The following is a 14,315-nucleotide window of genomic DNA, read 5'->3' as shown; positions in this document are numbered from 1 at the left end:
ATAGCATGTGAGATGTATAATGAGCTTCGCAGTAGTAGATGCCTCTACGAGGTTCCATCCTTACCAATTAAGAACAATGCCCACCGTCGGTGAAAGCTACTCTGAAGGGTAGCATAAATACCCATCCGGCGAACCTTAAAACAAAGCCAGCGTCCCTGGCCCAGCGGTTTAATTAAATAACCCTGAGTTATTACTGCTCGCCTTTGTGCGTTCGATTCCCTTATTAGTCCTTGGTAGACTTTCTAGTTTCTCGCAACGGAAAGGATTACTCGTAAGTGCTGAACGGGCGTCACTGGCTTTTTTGTTTTTTTGGTGGTGTGTTCTTTTGACTTAAAAGACTTGCCGAGTGGCGCTTGGTGTTTTTGATGTTTTTGATAGAGAAATGAACACAGAGATAGGTTTTACATGCTAAAATAAGAGAGACAGAGTTTCATTTACATGCTGGATTTTGAGTCGTCGATGGAAACAAGAGGGTCGACGCGTGAAAGGAAAGGAAATTGTTCGAGCAGGGCCTATTCCTACTACTAAGGAAAATGGCTTCCGTCAAACCATAAGAGATGTCAATGAAAACGAATCCATCTCGAAATTTCTACTGTTATCAGCCTCAACGGAAGAAGTCGGCGGTAAGACAGACCAGCATCTCCAAGCCATCGAATGTCGTCCAGTGATGACTCCCCGCCGCGCCCGCCGCGCCCGCCGCGACCGCCACGAAAGATGGCGTGGCGAGCGCCTGACATGGCACAACACCAAATATTAAGGAATCCAACGAGAGTCAACGTCAAGGCGTGAGATGGAAAGATACGCGCGGCTTCCGGCGGCTCAAAGCCGAAAGAGGGTTAGCCGTCAACCCCGCCTTTTGGGGCTTATCTCTACCTCGACACCGGCTGAAAAGCAAAATGCCCAACGCGCGCAACGTCCCGCCAGGCCGCCTGGTGGCTAGACCTAGTCCTCTAGCCCGGGTGCCACCACCACCCTGAGGCTGCTGCTGCCCGCCGCTCACCATGTTCACGCCGGTCACGCTGGGGCGGGCGAGTCCGTCCGTGCCTAGCCGTCTGTCTGTCCTCCCCGGACAAAAACCACCCCAGCCCGCTCGGCTATCTATCGTGACTGCAGCAGCCAGCTAACGAATATCCGCCCTTATCAGCAAATCACGCCAAACGGATTGTCGGAGCGGGCTTGGTATCGCGGCTTGGCGTGCGAGAAATCTCAGTGTAAATTCCGCCTGTCAGTAATGGGGGATATGTAACCGTGACACAGGGCGCCGCCGCCACTTATCTGCTTCTGGAAGGTTGGCTGAGCACGAGAAGGCGGCAACGCTGCTGCAGTTATGCTGGACATGGCGGCCGCCGCCGCCGGGCTGGGCCGCTCACTATAAGAGTTGACGTGCTTCCCGCCGCTCAGCTCGTGAGTGAGCCTGCCAGCCTTGTTTCCGTCTTGTTTACCTCGTCTCATCCGGTCACGTTCCTCGGCCTTTCCGAGTCCACGCCTATCACCAGCTACCGGCTTTTTGGTGCGCCGTGCTGACGAGAGATTCCTCTGAGACGACGCATGCGCGCAGCTGCTGCAGCACTCACCTCACGTGCATCCATTCCAAGAACCAAGAGACACGAGTTGTGCCCTCTGGTTTTCCTGACCCGGCCAGGTTGTTGTTAGGGCAAAGTCTACCGGCTCCGCTACGGGCTAGCGCTTTGTGGCTGCCTGCCGCTTTGGGAAGCGCAACCACCGACCTCATCGTCACGCGCCATTGCGCTTAAGGGCCCTGGTCCGAGACATAAGAACGACTACACGCGCACCCGCGTCTCCCGAGCATTTGGCGCAAATCACCCAGAATCTCCACAATAATGGCTGCCTGGAATCGGCGCAGCTCGTCCGGCAGCGACGAGCCTGGCGTCCATCATGATCATGAGCTGGGGAAGGAGGAGTACCAGGCGCATACAAGCTATGCGCCCGCGGTGGAGGGATCCGTGGAAGAACCGCACAGTCATACGAAGCTTCATCGTGGATTGGAAGCTAGGCACATTACGATGATAGCAATAGGAGGAGCTCTAGGTGAGATTTGGGTTGAATAAGCAAACCGGCGTAGGAATTCCTTGCTAACAATCACTAGGAACTGGTCTGATTATTGGAACCGGAAAGGCCTTGGCGCAATCCGGCCCGGCCTCGATCTTGATATCCTACACCTTTGTCGGCACTCTCGTTTTCATCGTCATGGCTGCCCTGGGCGAGATGGCTGCTTGGCTGCCTCTGGGTAGCGGTTTCGCTGGCTATGCTACGAGATTCGTCGACCCTGCTCTCGGATTTGCCCTCGGCTACGTAAGTAGACTTCGGTGTTAACGGAGACAACAAGTAGTTTCGAGCAGCTAACTGACACTACATTACAGACCTACTGGTTCAAGTACATCATCGTCACGCCAAATCAGCTCACTGCCGCCGCGCTGGTGATACAGTACTGGTGTCCGCCCGAAAAAGTAAATCCAGGCGTCTTCATCACCGTCTTTTTCGTCGTCATCGTGGCCATCAACTACTTCGGCGTCCGCTTTTTCGGCGAGTTCGAGTTCTGGCTCAGCAGTCTCAAAGTGGTTGTCATCGTCGGCATCATCCTGCTATCTCTCGTCCTCGCACTCGGTGGCGGCCCTACCCATGACCGCACCGGGTTCCGATACTACAAGGACCCCGGCGCCTTCGCGCCCTACATCATGGGTAAAGCTTTCCCCCTCCGTTCGCAAAAAGCAACGCAAACCACTAACTTCCAATGCAGACGGCTCCTCAGGCAAGTTCCTCGGCTTCTGGGCCAGCATGATCAACGCCGTCTTCGCCTACCTCGGCACCGAACTCGTGGGCGTCACAGTTGGCGAAGCGCAAAACCCACGACGCACGATCCCCAAAGCGATCAAACTAACCTTCTTCCGCATCATCTTCTTCTATTGCCTTTCCGTCTTCCTGCTCGGGATGATTGTCCCCTACAACTCCGACGACCTCGCCTTCGCGAACGACAAGTCCAACTCGGCCGCCGCCTCGCCCTTCGTCGTCGCCATCAAACTCGCAAAAATCAAGGCGCTTCCCGGCATCGTCAACGCTTGTATCCTGATCTTTGTCTTCAGCGCCAGCAACTCGGACCTCTACATCGCGTCGCGCACGATCTACGGGCTCGCATCGCAGGGCAAAGCGCCAGCGATACTGGCACGCACAGACAACCGCGGAGTGCCAGTGTACGCGCTAGGACTAAGCAGCTGCTTCTGCCTGCTCGCATACATGAACGTCGCCGACGACAGCAAAGTCGTGTTCGGGTACTTTGTGAACCTGGTCACGATCTTCGGCATCCTAACCTGGATCTCGATCCTGGTGACGCACATCTTCTTCGTGCGCGCGCGCAAAGCGCAAAACGTGCCCCGCGAATCCCTGGCTTACGTCTCGCCCCTCGGCGCTGCGGGCAGCTACGTCGCGCTCTTCTTCTGCGTGCTCATCGCGCTGACGAAGAACTTCAGCGTCTTCACGCACAGCGACGACTACGGCGACTTCGACTACAAGAACTTCATCACGGGGTATCTGGGTGTTCCGCTGTTTCCGCTCATGGTTCTGGGTTGGAAGCTCTGGCATCATACCGAGATGGTGCGCCCTGAGACGGCGGATCTTTGGTCGGGGAAGGCGGAGATCGATCGTGAGGAGCAGGAGTTTTTGGCGGCCGAGGCGGCGCGGAAGAGAGTCCATGGCCCGACGTTTTATGATCGCTATGTCTCGTGGTTGTTCTAGGGGTGGGGTGGCGCTGGTGTGTTGCTGCTAACTGGGCTGCGGCTTTTGTATACGATTTCTACGGATAGCGTGCTTGCGAGGATAGATAATTAAATGATTGCGGTTATGACTTGCTTGTTGTTTGTTTGTTTGTTTGTTTGTTTGTTTGTCTCGATGAATGAGGTGTGTGTGTGTGTGAAGTGAAGCGTCAGCGATTGAAAGTTAAGAAAGGGTTATGTAGGAAGCTAACCGAACAAGGTTTTTTGTATGATAAGGGCGTTTGGTGATAGTCGAGTAGCGGGACAGATAGGCGATGGTGTAGTGGTTTCTGATGCAGTGGTAGAGAAAACAGACGGGGCGAGTAGGAGAAAGCTTTACTCCCTAAACCGCAGACAACCCCCACCCCAACCCAACAACAAACCTCAGCATACTAACCTGCCTACGCAAAACCAAAAGAAGAGAAGACACAGTACGGCGTAAGTGGATGATAGGGCTTGGGAAAGGCTTTTGGGGCGCTGTGGTTGGCTGTGTGTGTGTGTAGGAGGTGCAGTTGAATTATCAGTGTGCGGAACAGGCCAATCCCAGTATAGTCGAATTAATTTAATACTCCTTTCAAACTATACTAAATTAATTGTGCCGAAAGAAACACGGTCATCGCCTACCCACACAGACTAATTTACATTTAACCCAACTTATTCATAATCAAAAGCGAGTAGCTCTATATTAGGGCGGGATATTGCGTATAGTATTAGTTGTATAGTTATAGACGCGTAGAGACCTTATCGGATTTAACTTGGCGCTTACCTGTCTATAAATTGGTAAGAATGCGGGTACGAAGGTACGAAGCCGGAAGCGAAAATACTTTAGTATGGTATGATTAAACCGATTAGAGTCTATTTAACCGTATAACTAGACAGTCTAAATCATGCCTAATTAGGCTATATTCCTTACAGTTAAACTAATGGATTGGGTGGATTGGTTTATGGTTTATCCTGCACTCTGGCAATTGTTGCTGCCTGCAGGCACGGACGCGCCTCGTATATGGATATGGATACGGTGGTGCTTCTGTTGCTGCTGCTACTGCTGGAGTGAGGTGTACGTGGCCAGAAGGGCTTTTTATGGTTGTTGGGGTTTTTGGGCGGGGTTGTGCGTTATGGGGTGGCTGGGCGCTGGTATAAAGGACTGGGTGGCTGCTGCGGTTGTGTCGGGGCACATCCTACATACTGTATACTGGTTCTTTTGCAGGACTGTTGGGGATTTGAGCCTGCCTTGGCTTGGTGAGTTGCTTGTTTAAGACTTGTGGTTTGTTCCCCTTCCTCAGTTTGTTTGTTTGTTGGCTTGCTTTTTGGTTGCTTGGCTTGCTCACTGCGCATTAGTTATCTAGGCACACGCACTCACACTCGCACGAACACTGCCGCTACCTCCTACACCTCAGTTATCCATCCATCTATTCAGCCATCCTGGCGCAAGCGCAAAGCACAACAAGGACGACGACCGCAAACACCAAACCACAATAACAACATCAACAACAACAAACACACAAACCCAAGCAATGTCCCGCACCAAACCATCGCTTCCCCCTCCACCACCACCGCGACAGATACAAACACCTCAACCAAACACCCCCCACACAGCCCTAGGCCTCCTTTTCGCACTGGCACTTCACCTCGCCATCTACGTCGCCAGCACTCCAGGCGGGAATTTCCTGCCTGCGCCGCCGCTATTGTGTTGGGCCGCGCATGGGGTTGTCGTGGTTGTAGTTGTGAGGAGTTTTTGGGGGCGTGGGTGGTAAGGGAATAAGGGGTGTGTAGGAGAATGTTGGGAGATGGGGATGGGTAGATACGAAGTTGGTTTGAAATGATGTATGCAGTATCTGGAAGTAGAGGTCCTTAAGATTCTACTGACATGCCCTTTGCGTTCACTGCGGAGTTATAGCAGTAGCAAGGCTGTAGATGCGGGTAGGTAGTAGTGTGTTTGATTTCACTGGTTTCAGTTCGAGAAAGAAGGAGACGTTGCGCGCTTATACTCGCTCTTTCTTACACTTTTGCAACTCCTTTGTCCAATTTTCATGATATCGATCCTGTTCATGTGGATATGGAGTAATCGCGACCTGCAGCGGGAAGAATAGCTTGCTAACCGTACGGCGAAAGAGAAGCTCCAAGGGTGAGCCACGCTCCCCAAACAATCACAATAACACACAAAGCCGCTTCAAACACGCAGAACCTTCCACAACCTTCCATACCTTTCCAGAATGCTCGCCAGTGACCTCACCACGCACGCACGGCCCCAACCCCCAGTGTATATAAACCCCCTCCCCCCTCCCTCCCTCCGTCTTTTTTCTCCAGTTCTCTTTGCCTCTTGGCTTAGATCTAAATGCAGTATCTGTTCTTTTTAGGTAAGCGTTCTTGCGGCCGTTCCAGCCATTATTGTAGGATGTTGGCTAATCTGTTCTTTTTAGTTTAATCGCTAAAAGCCCTCTACGGAGGTGCATTCGTGATTAACTAGTTTTTGGACCTCGCGCGGCGGCTGCGCGGCTTTTTGCTGCGACGTCGTCGCCACTGTGTCGCTTGTATTGCACTGTTGCGGGCTGACGCGAACAAATGCCTTCTTTGCTGCTGGTTGGCTTGGTTTTCTTTTTCTTCATTGCTGTGCTCGGCTTGTCTGGGCCTGTGAGGAAGTTGTTTGTCTTCGATCTCTCTTTCGGAAATGTTTCTTCTGTGGAAGCACTGCTTAGACCTGACCCAGTCGGTGAAATGTATGCTCGAGCGGAGCTTGTTTTGAAAGCATAAGATGTAGTTGGCTCCTCTACTATCTTTCTCTCTATCCCCGGCTGGCTATACCATCGGATAACTGTAGACATTTAAATGCAGCGGGAATACCCGAACTACTACGTTTCGGAGTTCATGAACCGATGTACTAGGCATATCCTATACGCGATACAACACAATTGTGGCTACAACGTTATAGATATAAACAGCATACAACAAATCCTCTAAACCTTTATCCATTTCTCACTCTACGCTCCTTCCCACTCAACCACGCAACAGTATTAGGAAAAGTTTAGGCAACAAAAATGCCAACTAAGCATCATTATCAGCAACTCCCGGTATATATTCAAATGGTCCATTTCTTTCTAGCACATACGACCATAGGTCGCGGAGAATTGGGCATCCCGTCCGCTCTGCCATACACAAGCCGCGAACCGGCTGATTAGTAGTTAGGTGGGTGACCACTAGCGAATCCCAGCTGCCGTATGTTTATGTCTTTTTGCTCTTTTGCTGCTTGCTGGAAGCAGGCGTGGAGGAAGCGGGCCGTGGACTTGGAGCAAAGGTTGGTGGTTGGTGGTTGTGTGTTGATACGTTGGTAGGTAATTATAGATTGGGGATTCCCTGCGCGTCTGCTCGCTTTCTTTCTTCTGTGTTTGTGTGTGCTTTTTAGCTGCAGCGAATGTGGCAAAAAGTAAACCTACCCAAAAGGGTAATCTTAACACCCATGTTGACTGCCTACCCGCCCATCCAATGCGCGCATCAATACCATCATACAAGCCCCGAGTACATGCGCATGCTCAGTTTCCTTTGCCTGTTTCACGCTGCTTTTTCCCTCTGTCCCCTCCCCCATCACCTCGCCGCGCCGCACACAATATCCTCCACCGTCATCACCATCCGGCGCCGCTGACCAGCACCGCGCGCCGATGGCAATGGGCGCCATCATCATCATCGCTGCTAGAAGCAGGTGGAGAACTCTTGGCGAAAGCGTGCACACGCTTGTGTCGAGCTTTGCGTCGTACGAGTTATCGTGTTGTCGAGTATGGTTAGCTCCTTTCTGAGTTGGTTGTTGATGTTGACTTGTTTGTCGGTCCTAAGTCCTTGCTTCTTTGGAATTTTAACTGGTATTTGTGTGACGCTGCTACGTCTATGGTCAGAGCCTCGTTTATTTCTATAACCTGCTTCTCTTTCAAACGGATAGAGCACCAATGCCCGAGTATTCTTGGAACATGCCGTCTTTTTTGTCTGTACTTCTGAATTTATCGAGGGTAGCTTTGTTTTCCGGATGTAGCTATCTGAAGCTCCTGCTGCTGCCTTAGCTATATCTGAAACCTAAAGTATGATCAGCGATAAATAGTAATAAAACATATAAAAGCCATCTTTATTTTCACTGCGCTAGCACAAAACATATCATTCAGTGAAGCTAGACATAACCCTCAACTCCTACATCCATGGCAAGAGGGGCGGGAAGAAACAAAAGAAGTGATCCACGTCAAGAGTCAAGAACAAACCCTCAAAAGAAACTCTAGCAACAGAAAAATCCATGTATATGCGTGGTATAGTAGTATCAATAAATCCTACACTCGTATACAGAATCAAATAGAATCCACCAATCAAACGAGCGTAAAAGCCACCAAGCCAACAAAAACGCAAAAACACCCCTCTTCCACCCCAGCACACCACCAACGGCGGCGCAGCAAGAGAGGGGGTGTCGTGGTATATAGCAAGCAAGCCAAAGCCCCAGAAGCCTCAGCGAACGTTGAAGAACGCTAGTGAGGGTATATCAAGTAAGTAAAAACAACAACAATACCACCGCCACCACTAACCAGCAGCCAGCAAGCGCGCTGAACTCCTCCCCGAGTCCCGCCGTAGCGGCTGCACTACTCGTGTACCGTCCACCCACCCGTCCAACCATCTGTCCTTCTATAAAACAGAAAAACAAGAAGAGCAAAAGACGTACAACCCCCTCCCACCCCATAGATACCATGCCATTAAAGAGTGATTATGTAGTAGGTAGTAGAAGGCATTAGGTGTAGTATAAGAAAGAAACAGAAATATGAAAGCGTGAAGACATGCGTAGTCAGGTAAGTCGGTAGGAGGGAAGATGTCCGATGAGGAAAAGGAAAGTAAAGTGAGAGGAAGAGAGATGAAAGAAAAAGAAAAATAGAGAGAGAAACCTGTCAGCCTGTCATGATAGAGGCAGGTAAACAGGCAGGTATACAGACAGCGATGGCGACAAGCCCCGTCCTGCCTCGCCTGCTTTGTCCGTCTCGCTCATCTCGTCGGTCATCAAACACGACAAGACAAAGTCAGACAAGCACAGTCAGACAGACACTAAACATTACCAACCATTACCCCACTACCACCAATCAATCAGTCAGTCAACCCAAACACCCTCCTCAACGCACCGAACTTCTTCTTCTTGCCACTCCTTCCCAACACCTCCTTAGACTTGACACCCCTCTCACTGCCCCCAGCAGCACTCAACCGCTTCGCCAGCTTCGGCCGGAACCCAAGCCCATCCGAAGTCTCCGGCCGGGCCTCACTCGCCTCCGACTCGTCGACCGGGATTGGCGGCACCGGCGGTGGCAGCGACGTGAGCGGCCAGTGGTCGTTCGGAGCTGGCGGCTGCGACGCTGCGCGGCGCTGGAGCTTGCCATTTGTTGTTTGCGGCGAGGATGATGATGCAGTGGCGGGAGCCGTGCCCGTAGGCGTGCTGGGCCGCTGCTGCTGGCGCTTCTTGCCCAGCCCGAAGAAGCCGCGCTTCTCCTTGCGAGGCGTGGCAGCGTCGTTCTTGGGGGCGTACTTGCTATCGCGCAGACCGCCCTTCGGCAGCGCGCGCTCAATGTCCTGGCTCGAGGGCACGGGTGGTGGTGGCGGCGGGGCCGTACCTGAGGTCGGCGGCCGCGATGTACCGGACTCTTCCATTTCCTCCTCCAGGTCTGTTGAGTCGCCGTCTTCCTGGCCGGCGGCTCGCGGGATACCGCGCACTGGTCTGAGGTTTGCATGCATAGCCTCATCATCCGACTCGTCGTCCGAATCGGCGAAGCGGGAGCGGAAGCGTGGCAGCGCTGGGACGTCGTCATCTGAATCGTCCGAGTCGGCAAAGCGGGACTTGAAACGCGTGGATGTGTTCTTGGCGGGTTTGCTTTGTTTGCTAGACTTGGCAGGCATGGAAAAGCGTGCGGACTTGGCGGGCGGTGGCTGCGAGGAGCGGAGGGTGGGAAAGGATGAGTCTTGGTTCTGGGCAGCGAGTGGACGGCGACCAAAGAGGTTGCTTGTGGGAGAGAGAGAGCGGATGCTAAGACGAGAAGATCGAGAAGCTCCAGGGACGGGAGACTTAACGGGGGACCTGGACCGCATCGTAGGTGCCTCAGACACAGAGTTGCGCATGCTGCGACGCATGCTGTAGCGGCCCTCATCGTTCACAGCAGAAGGGCGACGCGCCCTCTTGAAGCTGCTCACTGATGCATCGGAGTCGTTAGAGAGCGTCCGACCCAAGGCGGGCATCGTCGCAGACATCCTCTGCTGGGGCACCACTACATTGGCTGCACTCCGCCGAGTGGGCGCTGGCACGGGCTTCTGAGCAGACATAGGGATGTTCCGCTTTTGCAGGGCACCCTTCTGTTCACGCGACTCCATAGCAGTGTCGCTGTATCGGGAAGCGGCAAGACCAGTGGGAGGGCTTCTCATACTCGTCCGCATGCCACCCTCTCTGGAGGGAGGCGGACTTCTCATAGAAGACCTCATACCTCCCTCTCTCGCAGGCCCTTGTCTCATAGTCGTCCGCATACTGCCCTCTCTCGCAGGAGGTGCATCCCTCATAGACGCACGCATGCGGACAGGCCGAGCCTCTTCGACAGGTTCTGCGGGCCTCGGGGCGCGCATACTCGACTTGAGCGCCGACTTCTTCGGCTGAGCTGACTGGTTCGGGGGCTGCCTCGGAGCCATTTGTCGAGCCGCCGCAGGCGATGTCGCGTTGTTTGGCTCGACAAAAACCGTTGCCTTCTTCTTTTTCTTCGGTTTTTTCTCTTTCAGCGCAGGTTCCGATTCCAGGTCGCGCCCATTCTCCGATTCGAAGGGCTCATGCCTTGTCATATCCTCTGTGCCAGACTTGCGCTGTGCGTTGAGGCCGCTCCAGTATGACTTTGCTTGGTCCCAATTCGCTTCGTTCTGAGGTGGCCGGATCTGGTCTCCGCGCCCTGCCTTATTTGTTTGGGCAGCCTCCGGGCTTTCGGGAGGAGAAGCAGTCGTACCAATAGATGGGCTCTCGACAATGGCATTGAGTGAAGCAAAACCGGCTTCTTCTCCTTCCACCAGAGACTCTGCGGCATCACTGTAAACGCTGCCATCATCGGTGTTGTCGTCGGTGCCGTCCTCTTCCTCCTCCTCTTCGTCTTTCTCCTCACCGTCGCTTTCAAGGTACTGCTCGAGCGTAACTCCCGGCTCAATTGGACCAGGGCCGCCATCTGACGGGGCTCCTTTGCGAGACTTTGGCTCCTCGTCACCAGACCATGAGCCAGGAATTTCGAATGGCAGCTCTCCAGTCTCGACTTCCGTTCCGGGAGTGGCTGGTTGCACCGCAATACTAGGCACATCCATCAAATCTCCATATGCTGATCCGTCAGGCTTCTCTTCCGAGACGTCAACGGATCTCGAGTTTTCGCCTTCAAGAGCCTTAGCAACGGGGTCCGTATCGTTCTTCCTCAGAGAGTCCATCTCTTTTTCATCTGCGCTGTAGTCCGCACCGGAGGCCTTATTAACAGCCTCAGTAGGGGCGACCTCCGGTGCTACAGTACTTTCATTATTCTTCCCCGAAGCAAAGTTCTCCGCAAGAACTCCACCTACTACCTGGTCAGTCGATGCTTCCATAGGCTCGACGACCGTGCTAACAGAATTAGACATTGATGGTGTTACAGTCTCAGTAACCTTCTGAGGAAATTCTTCAACTCGATCTCTGCGCTCTCTCCGAACACTACCGAACATTGGCAATGCTGGCCTTGGCTTCATGATTTCGTCCAGGTCTTCCTCTTCACCTCGTAAGGTCCTGCCACTCCAGCGAGAGGACTCAAGGCCAGTGGGTTGCGCGGAAGGCGATTCATCATCGGCAACGGCACCGTCATCAAAACTGACACGAACGTTCTTTTTCCTTTTTTGACTCGGCCCTCTTTCTGACCCCGTATCTGACCCGACGTCAGATGGCGTTTGGGTCATGCGTAAGGGAATGGGCGAGCCTGTCCTTGCAGATGATGGTGAGTGCTTGAGAGCTGATTTTGCTGGCGATACAGAGCGCGGTGGCGGCTGATGTTTGATACCGCTAGCTGGTTCCACCAAACCATTGACGAAATGTGCTTGACGTCCTGGGCTTAAAGATGATTGTCTTTCATGGCCCGTGCCTCGGCCTGCACCACGCAGTGTTGCGGCATCCGTTCCTACAACTAGGCTTTGTTTCGAGGATCTCACTGGGTCCTTGGCCTTTTGAATTTCTGCAACATGCGCCTTTGCCGGTGCAACCCTCGATGCCGCGGGTGTCCCTTTCGGTCGAACTTTCTTTGCTTTGTTTACGACCTTCCGGTTTTCTGCTTGCTCTTCTGCTTCCGGTTGCTCCATAACTGTTGAAGGTTGTCTGACAAGCGCCGCCGGCTTTGCTGAAATGACACCTTCCGAGTCGGAAGAGTCGGAAAGCTCGGAGCTCTGCGGACTGTCGGGAACAGCTGGGGCGGCCACTGTGGACGAAGGGGTTCTTGGACGATTAGGCGTTGAGGCAGTGGTATCCACGGCGGTTCCAGTAGGCTTGGCACCCATTGTCCCACCAGCCAAATGACTTCCTTCCCCACCAGATGTCACTTTCTTTTTCCTCTTTTTCACGGGCTGGTTCGCGGCGTTGTGTATCGACGTTTCTAAGCCGGTGGTTCCGGAAGCTGACTTCTTACCGGTAAAAGGTGTCTTGGTATCAATTTCTTCCCTCGGCTTCACGTCGTTTACCACTGGAGTAGTGTACCAGCCGCTATGGCTCGTCTTGATGGGTGAAGGAGTTGCTGGGGGCGTGGGCGTGACCCGCGGGGACATGGGCCGGGAGAAATTGATAGACTTTTGGCTACCTGAATCATCCATTTCTGTCACTTGCGACAACGTAGAAGCACGATTTCTTTGAGGCACGTTCGAGGCCGGTTTCCTATTGCCTGCATCCACGCTCATAGGTCTAGCCCCTGGCTTCCTCGGGTTCGGGGAAGCCACGCGCATGGGAGGTAGGTCGGCGCTCGCTGCACGCTTGCCTTTCGGCATGGGCGACATATCTCTCGGTATCGCTGGGACCGGTGGAGCATCCGTGTCCGCGGCTACACCGTTGTCACTGGAGCGGGCCGGCGACGGAGAGCGGAAGGTCCGGTCGCTCATGGAGCCGTTGCTCATGCGACGCTGCATCGTAGGGGCTGTCGCAGCGCTTGCGCCAGATGCGACCGAGGCCCTCCGCTGCATGCGCTTTGTCTGGATGGTATGGACCGGGGCGGGAGAGGACTGATGCGACCGCAGAGCCGCCGCTGCGGCTGCGGAAGAGAGGGATGCGTTAGAGTTGGCATTCTTGAGAAAGGCCTGACTTGCGGCGAGAGCAGCGGTGGGATTCGCGGTGACCACACCCCGGTTCGGAGGCTGCGATGCTACTGTTAGTCGGCGATGCGGACGCGGATGCGGCGGTGAGGACGTACTGGGTTGGACGCCGCGCGGCGTCGCCTGCTGAACATGTTATCTTGATGCGATGAGAGCGCGCAGCGGCTTCATAGCAGGGCGTGGGCGTAGAGAGGCGAGTCGAAGGCGAAAAGTGCGGCAGCGCGGACAAGTGTACCGGGTTGATGTCATGGACTTCGGGGTTGTGGATGCGCTGGACAAACGCCAATGGGTCGATGGCGGCGGCGCGGGAGGCGACGGTGATGACAAAAGGAGCGAGACGCTACTGGGCCGAAGCGCTATGGCACGCAGGAGCAACAGCCTCGAGCATGCAGCGGCGGCGGCAAGGCAAGGGGTGGAGACTGGAGAAGCAAGAGAGCAGTGATTTACTCAAGCTGATGTGGAGGAGCGGCACGGAAAGTCTGGATGCCAGCTCCCTTGGAGAGATTTGCACAGGGAAGCCAAAAAGAGCACAGGCCTCGCTCTCACCCCATCGTCATCGCTTTTAATTTCTTTCAGCCTTGGACATATTTTTTGTAGCTAAACTAAGGTCTCCCTCGTGCTCGGCCAGTTCCACTGCAAGCCACCCGCGATCCGCTCTGCTGCATGCTGACGTGCCCCCCCACGAGCCCTTCCACGTTTGCGGCCAACTCACAACACCCACTAGGCCCCAGACGCATCAATCTCCAAGACAAATCCGGGGCCGGCGTCTGAAGATCTCACAGCTGCGGCTAGATTGGCGGAGATCGACAATGCGAATTCGGTCCCGAGACCCTAAGATCAAGCCTCGCACGTCCTTCTTCAGACGTCTCTGTCTGCGTGGACCCTGGACCTGGAATTAGATAGGTACGCCATGTATGTAGCAGGCCAAAACGCAAGCAAAGCCGTGTCTCAGCTCATGCCGCTAATTGACAAGGGCAGCAACACCAGCGCGACCAATGACAGCAGAATAGGCATGCAGGTCGCGATACAGAGACGGGTGGTTGCGCGAGCCTTGCGTGCTGTTGTGCTCCCAGAGCCAGAGCAGACAAGGCATCGTTGCCTTCTTGTTCGTTGGATCAGACATGCCGCTCGTGCTTTGAATTTTTTCACCTTATCGCACGCAGGGGCGTAGAGTACGCACGGGTACAAGCACGGAGCTCGGAGCAAACAGAAAAG

The 14,315-nt window shown here is 53.9% G+C and overlaps 3 protein-coding genes across 3 annotated transcripts; 2 read left to right on the top strand and 1 right to left on the bottom strand.

Annotated features, from left to right (window-relative positions):
* Nucleotides 1-1,841: 1,841 nt before the first annotated feature.
* Nucleotides 1,842-3,750, top strand: K452DRAFT_232948 (uncharacterized protein; the record flags this gene model as incomplete). The annotated part of the gene is made up of 4 exons (XM_033537271.1): nt 1,842-2,049; nt 2,108-2,313; nt 2,382-2,700; nt 2,759-3,750. 4 exons carry the CDS (start codon nt 1,842-1,844, stop codon nt 3,748-3,750), a joined length of 1,725 nt encoding a protein of 574 aa, XP_033394690.1.
* Nucleotides 3,751-4,865: 1,115 nt separating this feature from the next.
* K452DRAFT_290076 (uncharacterized protein) lies at nt 4,866-5,810 on the top strand. The gene is made up of 2 exons (XM_033540938.1): nt 4,866-5,031; nt 5,106-5,810. Exon 2 carries the CDS (start codon nt 5,282-5,284, stop codon nt 5,519-5,521), a length of 240 nt encoding a protein of 79 aa, XP_033394689.1. The 5' UTR covers nt 4,866-5,031; nt 5,106-5,281; the 3' UTR covers nt 5,522-5,810.
* Nucleotides 5,811-8,867: 3,057 nt separating this feature from the next.
* Nucleotides 8,868-13,234, bottom strand: K452DRAFT_300560 (uncharacterized protein; the record flags this gene model as incomplete). The annotated part of the gene is made up of 2 exons (XM_033542344.1): nt 8,868-13,142; nt 13,199-13,234. 2 exons carry the CDS (start codon nt 13,232-13,234, stop codon nt 8,868-8,870), a joined length of 4,311 nt encoding a protein of 1,436 aa, XP_033394688.1.
* Between the last annotated feature and the right edge of the window lie 1,081 nt (nt 13,235-14,315).

This window comes from Aplosporella prunicola, assembly GCF_010093885.1.
Source record: "Aplosporella prunicola CBS 121167 unplaced genomic scaffold K452scaffold_21, whole genome shotgun sequence".
Lineage (NCBI taxonomy): Eukaryota > Fungi > Ascomycota > Dothideomycetes > Botryosphaeriales > Aplosporellaceae > Aplosporella > Aplosporella prunicola.
The sequence above is the reverse complement of the archived record's forward strand: the minus strand, read 5'-3'. Positions and strand labels throughout refer to the sequence as shown.

Coding starts and splice junctions, on each gene's coding strand:
- K452DRAFT_290076 (XM_033540938.1), top strand. CDS start 5,282: ATGTCCCGCACCAAACCATCGCTTCCCCCTCCACCACCACCGCGACAG.